The sequence below is a fragment of the Malus sylvestris genome, chromosome 1 (genome assembly GCF_916048215.2).
Source record: "Malus sylvestris chromosome 1, drMalSylv7.2, whole genome shotgun sequence".
Taxonomy (NCBI): domain Eukaryota; kingdom Viridiplantae; phylum Streptophyta; class Magnoliopsida; order Rosales; family Rosaceae; genus Malus; species Malus sylvestris.
Window position 1 is genome coordinate 11868408 of NC_062260.1, and position 13560 is coordinate 11881967.

General features: G+C 39.1%; 3 protein-coding genes across 3 annotated transcripts; 2 read left to right on the forward strand and 1 right to left on the reverse strand.

Annotated features, from left to right (window-relative positions):
• Positions 1-2250: 2250 nt before the first annotated feature.
• On the reverse strand, positions 2251-5092 carry LOC126631050 (ABC transporter G family member STR2-like). Its single transcript, XM_050301205.1, has 3 exons — positions 4610-5092; positions 3556-4298; positions 2251-3250 (listed from the first exon to the last, which is right to left on the reverse strand). Exons 1-3 carry the CDS (start codon positions 5090-5092, stop codon positions 2251-2253), a joined length of 2226 nt encoding a protein of 741 aa, XP_050157162.1.
• A 2116-nt stretch (positions 5093-7208) lies between these two features.
• On the forward strand, positions 7209-8245 carry LOC126610561 (uncharacterized). The gene is made up of 2 exons (XM_050278694.1): positions 7209-8064; positions 8163-8245. Exons 1-2 carry the CDS (start codon positions 7209-7211, stop codon positions 8243-8245), a joined length of 939 nt encoding a protein of 312 aa, XP_050134651.1.
• A 756-nt stretch (positions 8246-9001) lies between these two features.
• Positions 9002-12506, forward strand: LOC126632345 (uncharacterized protein At4g37920). Its single transcript, XM_050302725.1, has 6 exons — positions 9002-9441; positions 9696-9973; positions 10295-10460; positions 10774-11018; positions 11591-11778; positions 11884-12506. The coding sequence occupies exons 1-6, from the start codon at positions 9222-9224 to the stop codon at positions 12095-12097; spliced, it is 1311 nt and encodes a 436-aa protein (XP_050158682.1). The 5' UTR covers positions 9002-9221; the 3' UTR covers positions 12098-12506.
• Positions 12507-13560: the final 1054 nt, after the last annotated feature.

Genomic DNA, 13560 nt, shown 5'->3' on the forward strand with positions numbered 1-13560 from the left:
TTCACCACACCACACGCTCGCCTTGGATCCAAGTAGGTGGATGTCGTACAGACCACTAGAGGTGGTTCCGACATGCCAGTCGTACAGACCATTAGAGGGGTTCCGACTTGTGGGTGACTTTAGATTATGTGCACAGATGATTGATGAGAGAAGCACTAGAGCGTATTATTTCACCATCTTAGTCGTACAGACTACTTTAGGTAGTTCCAACTTATGTGCAGTGTAGTGCCGTACAGGTCACAGTTGGTGACTCCGGCTGGATGGGATATTGAGCTATAGAATCAACCGTACAGGACCACTGCAGGGTCTCCGGTTGATTTATTATTTCACCTGAGTTATATTGATGCATTCATATTATATTTTGGCATGGCATGGCATATACTTTCTGAGATGTTATGTTGATAGATGGTAAGCTGAGTTTTGATGATTTATGTATATATATATGTTTATATACTATTTTTCTGGGAAAGTATACAGGTTTTACGGTGAGGGGTTAGAAATGTTTTAAATGAAATGTTTTGGAAAATTTTGGTTTTACTGACCCACTCATCTTTGTTTTGCGCCCCTCCAGGTTCTAGTTAGCAGTTGGTGGCTCTCGAGGTCTTTTTCGGCATTCTGACAGACGTTCTGCATGTAAGACTCACCTGCGGGTGTTGTACTTTAATTATGGTCCTACTTGACTGCACTTATACCTACGCTCTGAATTCGTGTGTTTTACTTTATAACTCTCTTTTGTATGCTAGTAGGTTATGCTGCTAGTGGTTGGTTTAAATTCCTTCATATTTCTGTTATATCTTGCTTCCGTGTTGCACTTTTGGCTACGTCACACTCACGTGACGGCCAGCACGCCTTGATTCTAGGATCGGGGTGTGTCAATAACCGTAAAAAAGTTTTGTCCCGTTACTTGATCTCTGAATGTTTTTTTTTTGCGATTTTTTGCTGATGCGATCTCGAAGCATATACAAACAAGTTTGACGGTTCGATCGTTCAAATCAGTTTCGTAGGATTCGTATCCCATCAAGTTCAATGGTGTGTGTGTATATATATTTATTAAGTAGATTTAAATTTATTTATTTTGTACGTATAACACTTAAGAAATTGAATGGTATGTATATTTAAGCCGATCCAATGGTCACCAATTTTTAATATTTAATTTAATATATATATATATATATAATTATTATAGTTTTTAAAGGTATAAAATTGTTAAATTAATATATATAATTATTATAGTATTTTTTAGGGTTATAAAATTATAAAATTATAAAATTTATAAAATTATAAAATTAATATATATAATTAGTGTCGCCTATAAGCGACACAAATACTTTATGTCGCTTAAAAGCGACACTGTTTTGTTTAAAGCGACGCTAGTATTTAAAATTATTAAAATATATGTCGGTTATAAGCGACATTAAATGTTTACGTCGGTTTAAAAGCGACGTAGATATTTTATGACGCTTATAAGCGACAGTAAATCCAACGTCATGTTCCATTAGTGTCGCAACTGTCTTATGCGCCACTACATTATATTAAACCGACACCATCCACTGACACTATAAGTCCCTTTTATAGTAGTGTGACTAAAGCCATGGATTTTGATTTTATATGGGTCAGACAATTTATATATTAACTATTAAGTTGTAGTCTGGTCTTCTGTGCACAGCAACGTGTGGGTTCGATGCCTCCAACACATTGCTCGCATATCCAAAGCATCAACTTTGTTTTCACAAAACAAGTATTAAACTTTGTCAGTTCTCAATATAATTTGGCCAAAACATTGACAGGGTAACATTTCTTTTGGTTTGTTCCCTCTACTATGTAATTATTTTTCTTTTTATTTAGACTGTTTGACATGTTTTGTTTATCAAATTAATTTCAGATAATATATTGACGCGTAATTTCACCTAAAAGTATGATGATTTAGAGTTTGTAATCTCTTTACACATTTCAACAAGCAGTTTCTTTTTGTTCTTATTGTTGTTGACGAAGAAAGAAAAACCAAACAACTGTGTTTCCAGTTGTTGCTAATTCATGTGGTTTACATTTGTTAACCAATATGCTACACGCACCACCAGTGTCCTGCAATTGGACATAAAAACAATCTATTGCAGCTCTAAACATAATTTCAAATATTAAGCAAAAGAAGCTAGCAAGAGAAATTAACAGTTCACTTTCACAAATCATAACTTAGAAAAGCAAATTGATCTACATGATGATCACACTCTCTTGTCCCTCTGTGATTTCTCTCTACGTCCTCTGGTTCTTGGACGCGAAACGAATGACTAAGTAAAACAAAACCCTGTATAGAACAGTCATGCCCAACATTATGTACACCTTCTCCCATTTCTTTACTTCAGAGAGGGTGTGTTGTCCGCCGTAATCTATGCGAAGCCCTTCCAAGATGTCGAAACCGGTAATGTTGGTCCCGTCAGAGTTTTTTCCAAAAGTATCGTCAGTTTGGTACTGATTCATTATAAGCCCTTCATATGGATATGTCATGGTGGAGACTTTGTTCATCCATACCCAGTAGCCAGGGATGTCATGGCTATTCAAGAAGTAGCCACAGAACAAGAAGAACAACGCAGTGAAGGCAATGACGGCTGCATATCCCAAGATGTAATTGGGCACAACTGAGCTGACAAACACCACAAATGAATTGGTTGAGAGGAGAGAAACATAGAGAACCACTAAAAAGTATATGAATGGCCCTCTAAGTCCCAAGGCAAACCAAACAATGCCAGCGTAAACAGATGCTTGCAACGCAAGAAAGGGGAGATATGTTACTAGGCCTGCAATTGTGTATGAGGAGGCTCTGTAGGTATTGTGAGCAGTCTCACGGACGAAGATGAAGCGCTCTTGGATGAAGGCTGGGACAGCGTCGTTTGATGAGAAGAAGAAGAGGCAGACAGTGAAGATGAAGAAACTGAGGCGATTGGTTATGCCTTGACTGGTATCTGGTGGGTGTAGGAACATGGTGGCCATCAAGAAGCCCATGAATGTGAGGACTACCAGTCTTGAGAGGAAGAGCTCGGGCGTCCGCCTGATGTTGATGAAGTTACGCCTCATGAGAATCCAAGTCTCAGGGAAGAATGAGTTGGCGAATTTGGGACCAAGATGGTGGTATGACTTGGTGTTTGGACCAAGATCTGGGGTCCGATAGTCATTTTCGTCCACTGTGTAGTCACTGCTATGGGGTGTTGGTGTGCTTGGAAGAATCTCACTCGAATAGTTGTAGCCTGGAGATGCACTGCAACATAATACAATGCGGTTTTATTTAGGCTTTGAGACATCAAATTTTCAATTAAGCATAAAAACCAGAGGAAGATTCTGATCAACTATTGACAAATGTGATTAATTCGGTGGAAACAATTAATCACGCATATGAAATATACTCGACCCCCAAAAGCGTAAAATGCGGACACTATAAGTGCATAGATCTCTGGTATCATGTAAGACAACTATTCAAGCTTAATTGAATGAGTTAACCAACGTAAATTAATCCAACAAATATAGCATCAAATTTGAAACATGACTTTTTTTATGTTGACTTACCTCATGGGGCTTTGCATCTTTTGGCCTGCTCGTTGCCTTGAAGGGGTAAACATCTGCAGTTTCTGCATAACTCCACTATGGCTTGGAGTCCATGACCTTGAATTATTATTACTGTAAGGACTTCTCACACTGTGATCAAAATCATTGACTGCATGTGTACTAGTTTGTAAGTGCAGGCGTTTTCCAGACCTTCCCTTGTCCTCGAGGTCTTCACTTCCACGTCCGCCATGGCGCGGTGGTGTTGGTGTTGGCATAGCAGTCGAAAGTGACACGTCCACATCAACTAACAGCGGGGGTTTCATTCCAGTACGTGCAAATTCTGCTAGTGCCTCAACCCCGAGTTCAGACTGATCATATTGCTGAATCACATCAATGAGGTATTCGACGGGGCTCTCTTCCTTATGCACTTTGCGCCCCATTCGACCAAGGTGGGTAGCAACATCTTTTGGTGATCCTTGGTACATGAGCTGCCCTCGAGCAAGGATGATCAGATGGTCAAGAAGCAATTGAATTCTGGACGAGGGTTGGTGAATCGTGAGGATTACAGTGCTTCCACAGCGTGCGATGTGGTGCACCTTTTCGATGACACTGTGAGCACTGGTGGAATCTAGACCAGAAGTGGGTTCATCAAGGAAGAGGATCGATGGTCCATGAATGATGTCCACTCCAATTGAAACTCTCCGACGCTCGCCACCAGACACTCCTCGGGTTCCCTCATCACCTATGAAGGTGTTTCTAGCAGACTGCAATAAGAATGAAAAGGAAAAGAAAAAAAAAAAACTGATGTAAGCACGCACTAGGGTTTTGTACCATCGGTAAACCAACGAAGAAATGGAAACTGAGATTTTAGTTAATTTGGAAGATGACCCTATAACACATGCATATATGCCGGAAATATTTTTTTTTATTGATAGTATGACTTGTTTTGCTATCAAATTATCAATCTAAACTATTGATTAAACTGAAAATTCATATAAATATTCAATCCAGATTGAAATATCCCGATGGATATATCCAGAAACATAAGAATAAAGATTGAAAAAGAATTACTCACAGTTAATCCAAGCTGCTGAATCAACTTTTCGACTCGCTGCTTCTTATCTGCAGTTGAAACCGATCCCAATCTCAAATCAGCAGCAAACATCAAAGTCTCATAAACTGTAAGAGCTGGAAAAAGCCTATCCTCCTGCATAATATAAGCTGAAGTCCTTTTAATCAAGCTTGGACTCATTTCCTTGCCATCCAAGGACACTTTTCCCTTAAGACTCCCACTCGCTATCCTCCCGGCTAGTCCATCCAAGAACGTAGACTTCCCGGCACCACTAGGACCCATCACAGCCGTGATAGACCCTTTTGGAGCAAATCCCGTGATCTTGTGCAACAAGTCCACTTCTTGCGTCATCCATTTTCCCTCCTCATCCTTGGTTTTCTTTTTCACCGTGTACGTGAGGGTGGAAAACTCAAGTCCCCCTGTGAAGCTCGACGGCTTCCCTATGTCAATCACTGTATCAGGCCGACGATCAACACTAGGAGCCATGTATACCGAAAAATCAAAGCAACTAGTGGTATGGGATTTTATGTGGCATATAGAGAGAGGAACTTGATTTTTTTTTCCCCGGTTGTGGTTAGGGATCTCCCAGGTTTAGGGTGAAAGTAGAGATGGGGAATTAAAAAGAAGGAGTTTGTGAGGGCAAAGGGCTCCTTACAGCTGGTGAAGAGCATATCAAGGAGTGAGTTCCAAAGCTAGGAGGAGGCTGTCCTCTTTGATAAATCCGTTTCTCACTCGTTTCAATCGAAAAAGATTGAAAAAAATGGTTTCCTTGCTTTTCATCGTTTGGTTTTGGCATTTGTGTTTGTAATTGAGTGATGGAATTGCCCTGGAATTTAACTCATTGTTGTAGATAAATCCATTTTTGCCGAGCATGCAATATTATTAGACCAATCAAACAAGATTCCCCCAGTTCATGAAAAGTTACTCAAATGGAAGCTCATTGGTGCCTATGGAATTGGCATTTGTATGAGCTGAATTTGTCGCAACTTTTACGATTAGAGACACCAACTTATTACACCAATTTTTGAAATAACAGCTAACATGACAATGTTTCATTAATTTTGTTTTTGTCGACTTTAGGCCTTAATTATTCAAACCAAATAAGAAATTCTCGTATCCGTTGGTGTCGGAAATTTATTTGTGTGATTAGGTTCAAGTGTAAAATTCAGAGATAATTTCCACATTACTTGTGCGTGGATAAAAATTAGAGGTCCTTGTCCTTCTCATGAAATGTACAGCTTTCACATACAGAGAGTGCATTGGGTGTTGCTAACTTTCAGATGGTACAATAAGTACAGCCGGCCTTTTGCTCTTGACTTTTCTTTAAAACAAATAGAAACCTGTTGGCAGGAGCTAAATTTTGACCAATCTAGGCTGTTTTAATGGATAATTCTGTCTAAAACGGGTAAATCCCAAGTCTACCACTACCAAGAGGAGTTTCTTTTGTAAGCAACTCAAAATTTGCATATTTGTGCAATGTATGTTAGCTTTTGTTTTATTAAAGATCTAGTCGGTGAGAAGGGTCATTCCTTGAGAATGATATACAAAATCAAATTCAAACATATACAAATACGCAATCTGTTAACTTGAGAATGGTCATGTGATTGCTTTAAGCCTTCATTGGCTACACCATTGGTCACAAGCACAAATATCATCACTCACCACCATAATTAACACATATCTACATTTAAATGGACCTCCATTTAACTAAATGGATACCCATTAACCATCGATCGGTGAGATTTTACTATATCTCATTTAGTTAAATCTCAAATGTCACTAATATTCAAGAGAGTATTTCCGTTCCTTTCATCACATTTATCTAGGTGTAAAGGGTTGATAGCAACTGATCCAAGCCATCCATGGCATCGATGTGGGTTGGGGCAATCCAACCAAGAGATTGTAGCAATGATCTCTCAATTTTAACCTAATTGGAGTAATGGTCTCTCAACTAAAAATTTATGACTATTGATCCCTTAACTCCTCAAAATGTGTAGCTATGATCATTTTCTTCAACTCCGTTAAAAGTTCCGTCAAAATGAATCACATGCCACGCACATGAGGCTGAATCAAGAAGCAAATATGAAAAACCAAACGAAAAAAATTGTAGCAATAGTCATTCAACTTTAACCCAACTGGAAAAATAGTTGTTGGAAACTATTATTATTTAGTTTTATTTTAATCTTTGGTATTTTGGGCTTAGCCCGTTAGTATTAGGGTTTTTTGTCTAGGGTTTGCTTTGATCATTCTCTATATAAAGACCTCTTTGTTTTGTTTCTTAAAATTAATCAATGACAATAATTTTTCCCTATACTTTTCATCTTGGTACCAGAGCAGGTTCGTGAGGACCTATCTCATAGATTATATATTTGTTCATCTGATAGCTTGTTTGTTCGTTTGTCTCGCACCGTCCGCCACCGCTGCTGCTTGAACCACCATATTTATTCCGCTGCATCAGGGAGGCTTGCAGAGAAACCCTTGTAGCTGTCAGTTGGCTCACCAAACCTGCTGCCCAGAATCAGATTTGCGTGCATCAGTCTGCAGCCTACATCAAACTATTGTCAGTTTTGTGCACTTTGTCTTTGTTTTTGGTTCATTGAATATGACAACCAAGGATGACTCGCTGCAAGCGATTGGTGTGAGATTGAATGGTAATAATTATGTGTATTGGGCATATGTCATGAAGAATTTCTTGATTGGAAAAGGTTTGTGGGGCTATGTATCAGGAACGATTTCCGTTCCGAATAACCCCAAAGATGAAAAACATGTTGACTTGCTTGCTATTTGGGAGATGAACAATTCAAAGATTATTACTTGGATTAATAACTCTGTTGATTTGAAGATTGGAATGCAACTTTCTAAGTTCTCAAGATCTAAAGAGGTTTGGGATCACTTAGCAAAGTTGTATACCAAGTCGAATTTTGCTAAGCGTTATCAGTTAGAGATGGAGATTCGTGGCAGCCAGCAAGGTGATAAAAGTATCCAAGATTTTTATAATGACATGACCTGTCTTTGGGACCAGCTTGCACTGACAGAACCTGATGGACTTAGCAATGATGAGCTCTATTGTAAATATAGAGAAGAACAACGCCTTGTTCAGTTTTTAATGCCTCTTCGAAGTGAGTTTGAGACTCTCCGTAGCTCTATCCTACACCGGACTCCACTTCCTTCCGTTGATTCTGTGCTTCATGAATTGCAAGCCGAAGAAGTTCGGGTACAATCGCATAGTCTTTCTTTGGTGAACCCATCGGCTTTGGCAACATCATTTAGGCCTCAAAACCAGCAGCGTGTTAAAAATATTGATCAGTGTAGCTACTGCAAAGAACAAGGGCATTGGAAAAATCAATGTCCTTGGTTAGCTCGGAAAGAGTTAAAAGAACCACCACCTAAGGCCGCATTTGTTGAATTGCATCCACCCGCTTCTTCAACGTTTGAAGAAGATGCCCGCGAGGATTGGAGTTGGTAGTATGGAAATTGCTTACTTGGTTGTTCGTTGTTCGCATGCTTGTTTGTTCGTTCGTTTGTTTGCTCGTTTGTTCGTTCGTTTGTTTGCTAGCTTGTTCGCCTTGTCTTGTTCGCCTAACGGAGCTTGCATCCGCATCTACTGGTTGGCAAACTCATGTTTGTGTACTGCCATGAGTTTGACGGGGGGTGTTGGAAACTATTATTATTTAGTTTTATTTTAATCTTTGGTATTTTGGGCTTAGCCCGTTAGTATTAGGGTTTTTTGTCTAGGGTTTGCTTTGATCATTCTCTATATAAAGACCTCTTTGTTTTGTTTCTTAAAATTAATCAATGACAATAATTTTTCCCTATACTTTTCATCTATAGTCCATCAACTTTAACCCAATTAGAGTAATGGTCCTTCAACTTTAACCCAATTGTAGCAATGGCCCTCCCAACATAACTCATTTTGATGGAATTCTGACGGAGTTAACGAAAATGACCATAGTTGCACATTTTGATGAGTTAAGGGACCAATAATGGTCATAGATTTTTAGTTGACGGACCATTACTCCAATTAGATTAAAATTGAGAGATCATTGCTACAATTTTCTTTTTTGAAAAACAAATTACATTAGATATGCTATTATTTCCAATCTTCCTTTTTCACAAGAAATAAAATCTACACGAAATTTATTTAAACTATAAACAGAAGAGGATTTGAACTCAAGATACAATAGATTAAATATGACATTTGAACAACCAGGACAATCCACACTTATTGAGTTCCTCCTCAATATACATACTGGTTGCACCATATTGTTAATACGACATCGATACTTGATACGAATATGTCAATATAACGTTTTAATATTGATATAATATCGACTTCGTGTCGTTTGAGTCGCTCCATATATTCGGTCCGAGATAGACAATGCACAACCCATATGCGCGGGAGAGAAGAAATAAAGTGGGTGAGTCGAGTCGAGCGACACTAGGTTGCATAGGTGAATGAATAAAACGACGCCACAAGATGGTCTCCCCGCAAGCACTCACTAATTACGGCATTATCTTATCAGTACCTGCTGCTGCTGCTTATCCACTTCGCTCTGCTTCAAAGCGCACAGACACACTCAGCAGCACAAAGCAGTAGCAGCAGCGAAGCTACACTATGAGCAATTTCATGGGATTGGAGCTCTCAGCCTCCATTACCAAACCCTCCACCTTCTTCTTCGACGCCATTAATTTCTTCCCACTCGCTGAAAATCTCTCCCCAGCGACCCTTCCAATCCCTTCCATGTCCTCTGCCTCTCCTTACCCTCCTCCCAAACACCGCCTTCAGTCCAAGCACAGAAGAAAGACAGGAGTAATCCAATCAATCTCCACTACCCGTGAGTCTTTTCTAACCTTCATTCTTTTATTTCAGCACTGCCTGTCTTACTTTGGTTCTTGAAGCAGAAATGGTGAAAATTTAAGAAAATAAGAATTTGTTTTAGATAATTTGCCACTAAATTGAGTTTTTTTGAGGTGGGTTTTTGAATTTTTTGAAAACCCAAAACAATATATAGCAAAAGGCTCAAAATTGCTGTAATTTTTGTTTGGTTTGTTTTTATCTTAATTTTGAGAAGGGGAATTTGTTGCTCAGGTACTCAAGCAAGTAACATAGCCAGTGCCCAAGTGGCAGAGCAAGTAGATGTTGAAGTCGCTGAGGGTTACACCATGACTCAATTTTGTGATAAGATTATTGATATTTTCATGAATGAGAAACCCCGGACAAAGGATTGGAGGAAGTTTTTGGTGTTTAGGGAGGACTGGAAGAAGTACAGGGAAATTTTTTACAACCGGTGTAGGACGCGAGCAGATACGGAGGTTGATCCAACAATGAAGGAAAAGTTTACTTCTTTGGGAAGAAAGGTGAAGAAGGTATGTTGATGTCTCTATTCTATCGAGTTCTTTTGGTTTGATGATTCTTTCTTTGTTTCTGTAATATGTGAGGAATTAGAAGGACAAAGTTGAAACCATGCCTTTAGTTACATTGGAGACCGAAAATTAGATAAGCATTGTACTTGATTTAGGGGGGGGTTTAGTTTTCCAGGTCTACTAGGATTATACACTTCATTTCATTCTTGTTTATTCTTCTATTTATTAACATCTGAAAGAACAGGTAGAGATTCGTGTAAATATATGCTTGTTTGAGTTTAGAGCTCTTTTACGGTTATGTTTGATTAGGAGTGAGCATTGCAGATTGATGATGAAATGGAAAGGCACAATGAACTTCTCAATGAGATACAAGACAATCCAACTGACGTTAATGCAATAGTTGCACGGAGGCGTAAAGACTTCACAGAGGAATTCTTTCGCCACCTTAACCTACTTTCGGAAATTTATGATAGTTTGGAGGATCGTGATGGTAATTACAATTGCACAATCATCTTCAGTGTTTGTATGTGGATTATTTTTCATGAAATCATTTGCTGATGACTTGATTTTGACGTTCATAAATATTTGAGAGTGTCTCTAGTTTTCTTTTCAATATGGTTTTTCAAATGCACAAAGTTTCATGAATTCTCCCAAATCTGACCTGTGCGACTTTGGGTGGAAACATATGATGTTCAATTGATCATTTCGAATTTTGAATTTCCATGACAGTTCTTTTGATCTGGAGATCGAGTTTTGTAGTTTGTTCACTTATCTTGTATGATTGTCTGAATTTTTTTGATCAGCGATGGCCCGGCTGGGGGCTAGGTGTTTGTCTGCTGTCAGTGCTTATGATAACACACTGGAATATGTGGAGACATTAGATACTGCTCAGGCCAAATTTGATGAAATCCTAAATTCTCCTTCCATGGATGTAGCATGTGAGAAGATTAAAAGCCTTGCCAAGGCTAAGGCGCTTGATTCTTCATTAGTATTGTTGATAAACAGTGCTTGGGCTTCAGCAAAGGAGTCCACAACTATGAAAAACGAGGTATGGTCATTAACCTTGTCCCTATAGCATATCATCGGTTTTCCTAATAATTATCATAATCAATCAATGCGTCAGAGAAGCACAACTCAAGCGAAGGATAAATCAGTATAATGCATTTAAAGAATACGCCAAGCACTGCATTGTTCTGTTTCCTTAGGTACCAATGGGTGTAAGTCATTATAGAGGGTGCACGAGATACTGTTGAATGAGTTCACCTTACGAGGATACGACTGTAGGTATCTTCAAACGAAAGAACACTTCTCTGACAGCTATCAAGTTTAATGGAATTTAGAATGATTTCAAAGGTTTCCTTTTGCACATTATCCCTTCAAGAAAGGAACATATATAGTGACGAAGACATGTGTAGATACTTGTTGATCAGTTGTAACTCCTACAAAAAATATATATTCTTCTATCGAGGTTCTGTGAAGCACTAGGACATCAACAACTCTGGCTTCTTCAAGTGAAGCTTCACCAATATTAAAATCTTTAACTATGAAGTTTTGTAGGCCTTCATGAACTTGAATGCTTGCTCTTCCTTGTCTGTTACCTCAAGATTAGATGTAGTGCAGGTCAAAGACGTAATGTATCATTTGTACAAAGCCACAAAAAGCAGTCTTCGGAGCATTGCACCAAAAGAAATAAAACTACTCAAGCATTTGCTGAACATCACAGATCCCGAAGAGCGATTCTCGGCATTGGCAACAGCTTTCTCCCCTGGAGATGGACCTGAAGCCAAGGACCCCAAAGCTGTATATACGTAAGAGAGCCCCTTTCTTTTTCAGATGATTTTTCATCAATAAAAACTTCAGTTACACTTTTGCGAGATAACATCTTCTGTATGCCCCTTTTTGTGGCTGAGCAGTACTCCGAAAGAGCTTCACAGGTGGATTAAGATCATGCTTGATGCGTACCATCTAAATGCGGAAGAAACTGACATTAGAGAAGCCAAGCAGATGACTCAGCCTGTGGTTATACAAAGGCTGTTCATCCTCAAGGAAACTATCGAACAGGAATATTTGGAACGAAGCACAGAGCAGGAGTCTCAAGCAGAGGGTGCTAAACCAGAGGAGTTCTAGTAGCACCCATATTCATTAATAGCTTTATTCTGGACGTCATCTTCTTGTTGGAGAAGAATCTTAGTTATTGATGTACATCTGGTGGAGTAGATCGAGAATCGGATTGGAATGCGCAAATTTGACAGCAAAGTCCAAGCATTGGAGATTTGAACTTTGGTGTCCGATATGAGCCCGTGGCCAGCCGTTTTGAAGAGAACGTGTGACAGACTAGACTCGGTGCTTCACCCTGACATATAGGCAATTGTAGCCGCATTCTAATGTTTACTAGCCCGAAACAGTGTTCTAAATTTTGAACATCTTTTCGATATTTTGTTATTTTCATATTTTGGTTGGTCTTAAGATTCTTAGCAAGCCTAGAGTTGTGTACTACATTTCATATTATTCAATGAACAACTTTGAAGTTTACTTATATTTTCGTGTGGATTCCAGTTTCATATGCTTTAAGGTTATCGTATGATTCCACTCTTTATCATGCTACATCAGTTGTAGAAAAAAAAGTTAGTAGCCGATCTGGCATCTAGAGTTTTCGGCTTCTTAATTTGAATGAGGATATTGGGAATTTTCAAATTGTGTCCGTTCATTGTACATCGTGCGGTTAGTTTTCTTCAAGTACTATTCATATTTAATTTTAAATAAAAGTATTTAAAATGATTCCTACCGCACGATGTACGATAAACGGACATGACTCACAAAAAAGATTTGAAGAGGATCCTCATTGTCTTAATTTGGTTCTATGTCTTCGGGTTACCTTGGAAGAAATTGAACATTGGATCCATCAAGTGTTTTAAAAAAGGAAGCTTTAAGAGCACTTCCACTAGGGGTGGGATAGGCCGGCACACAGCCAAAAAAATGACCCGGCACCTAGGGAAGTCTCTCCAGCCCACGGGATTGCCTGGCATCCAGCCCAAGCTGGTCTCCAGGCTAGTCCAAAATTGACAGACCTTGGGACCGGCCTGTATGACACCATGCTGATGTCAGGGATGGAAGAAGCCACGGAGGGAGAAGGCAAATGGCTTGAAAGTGATGGCCCGAATTCGTCTAAAAATCTGAAAAAAAATGCACCGATAGCATGTTTGCATCAACACAAAGGTTTCCAACACGATTTATATGTTAGAAACCATAAGAATAGGATTGAGAACTTACCCAGGTGAAATGCAAGAGATTTCATCGAGATTAGACTTTGAACTCATCGGAGTTGTCTGTTTTCCTTTGTCGGAATCACATGCAAGGAATTAAGCCCTCGAATTAACCGCAAAAATTGCAACACAACATGATTTAAAGCTCAAGAACACAGTACAGTGATAGAAACATCACCTGGGTTAGAGATTGAGAGCTCAAGCTCTCGGCTTTAATGGTAGGACCTCACACCATGACCAATGCCGCATGCAAGGCCATGGTTGGGTTCCTTGAGCTCCAGGGATTACAAAAATAATAATTTGTGTTTGATTTGTTGAAGGTTTTGA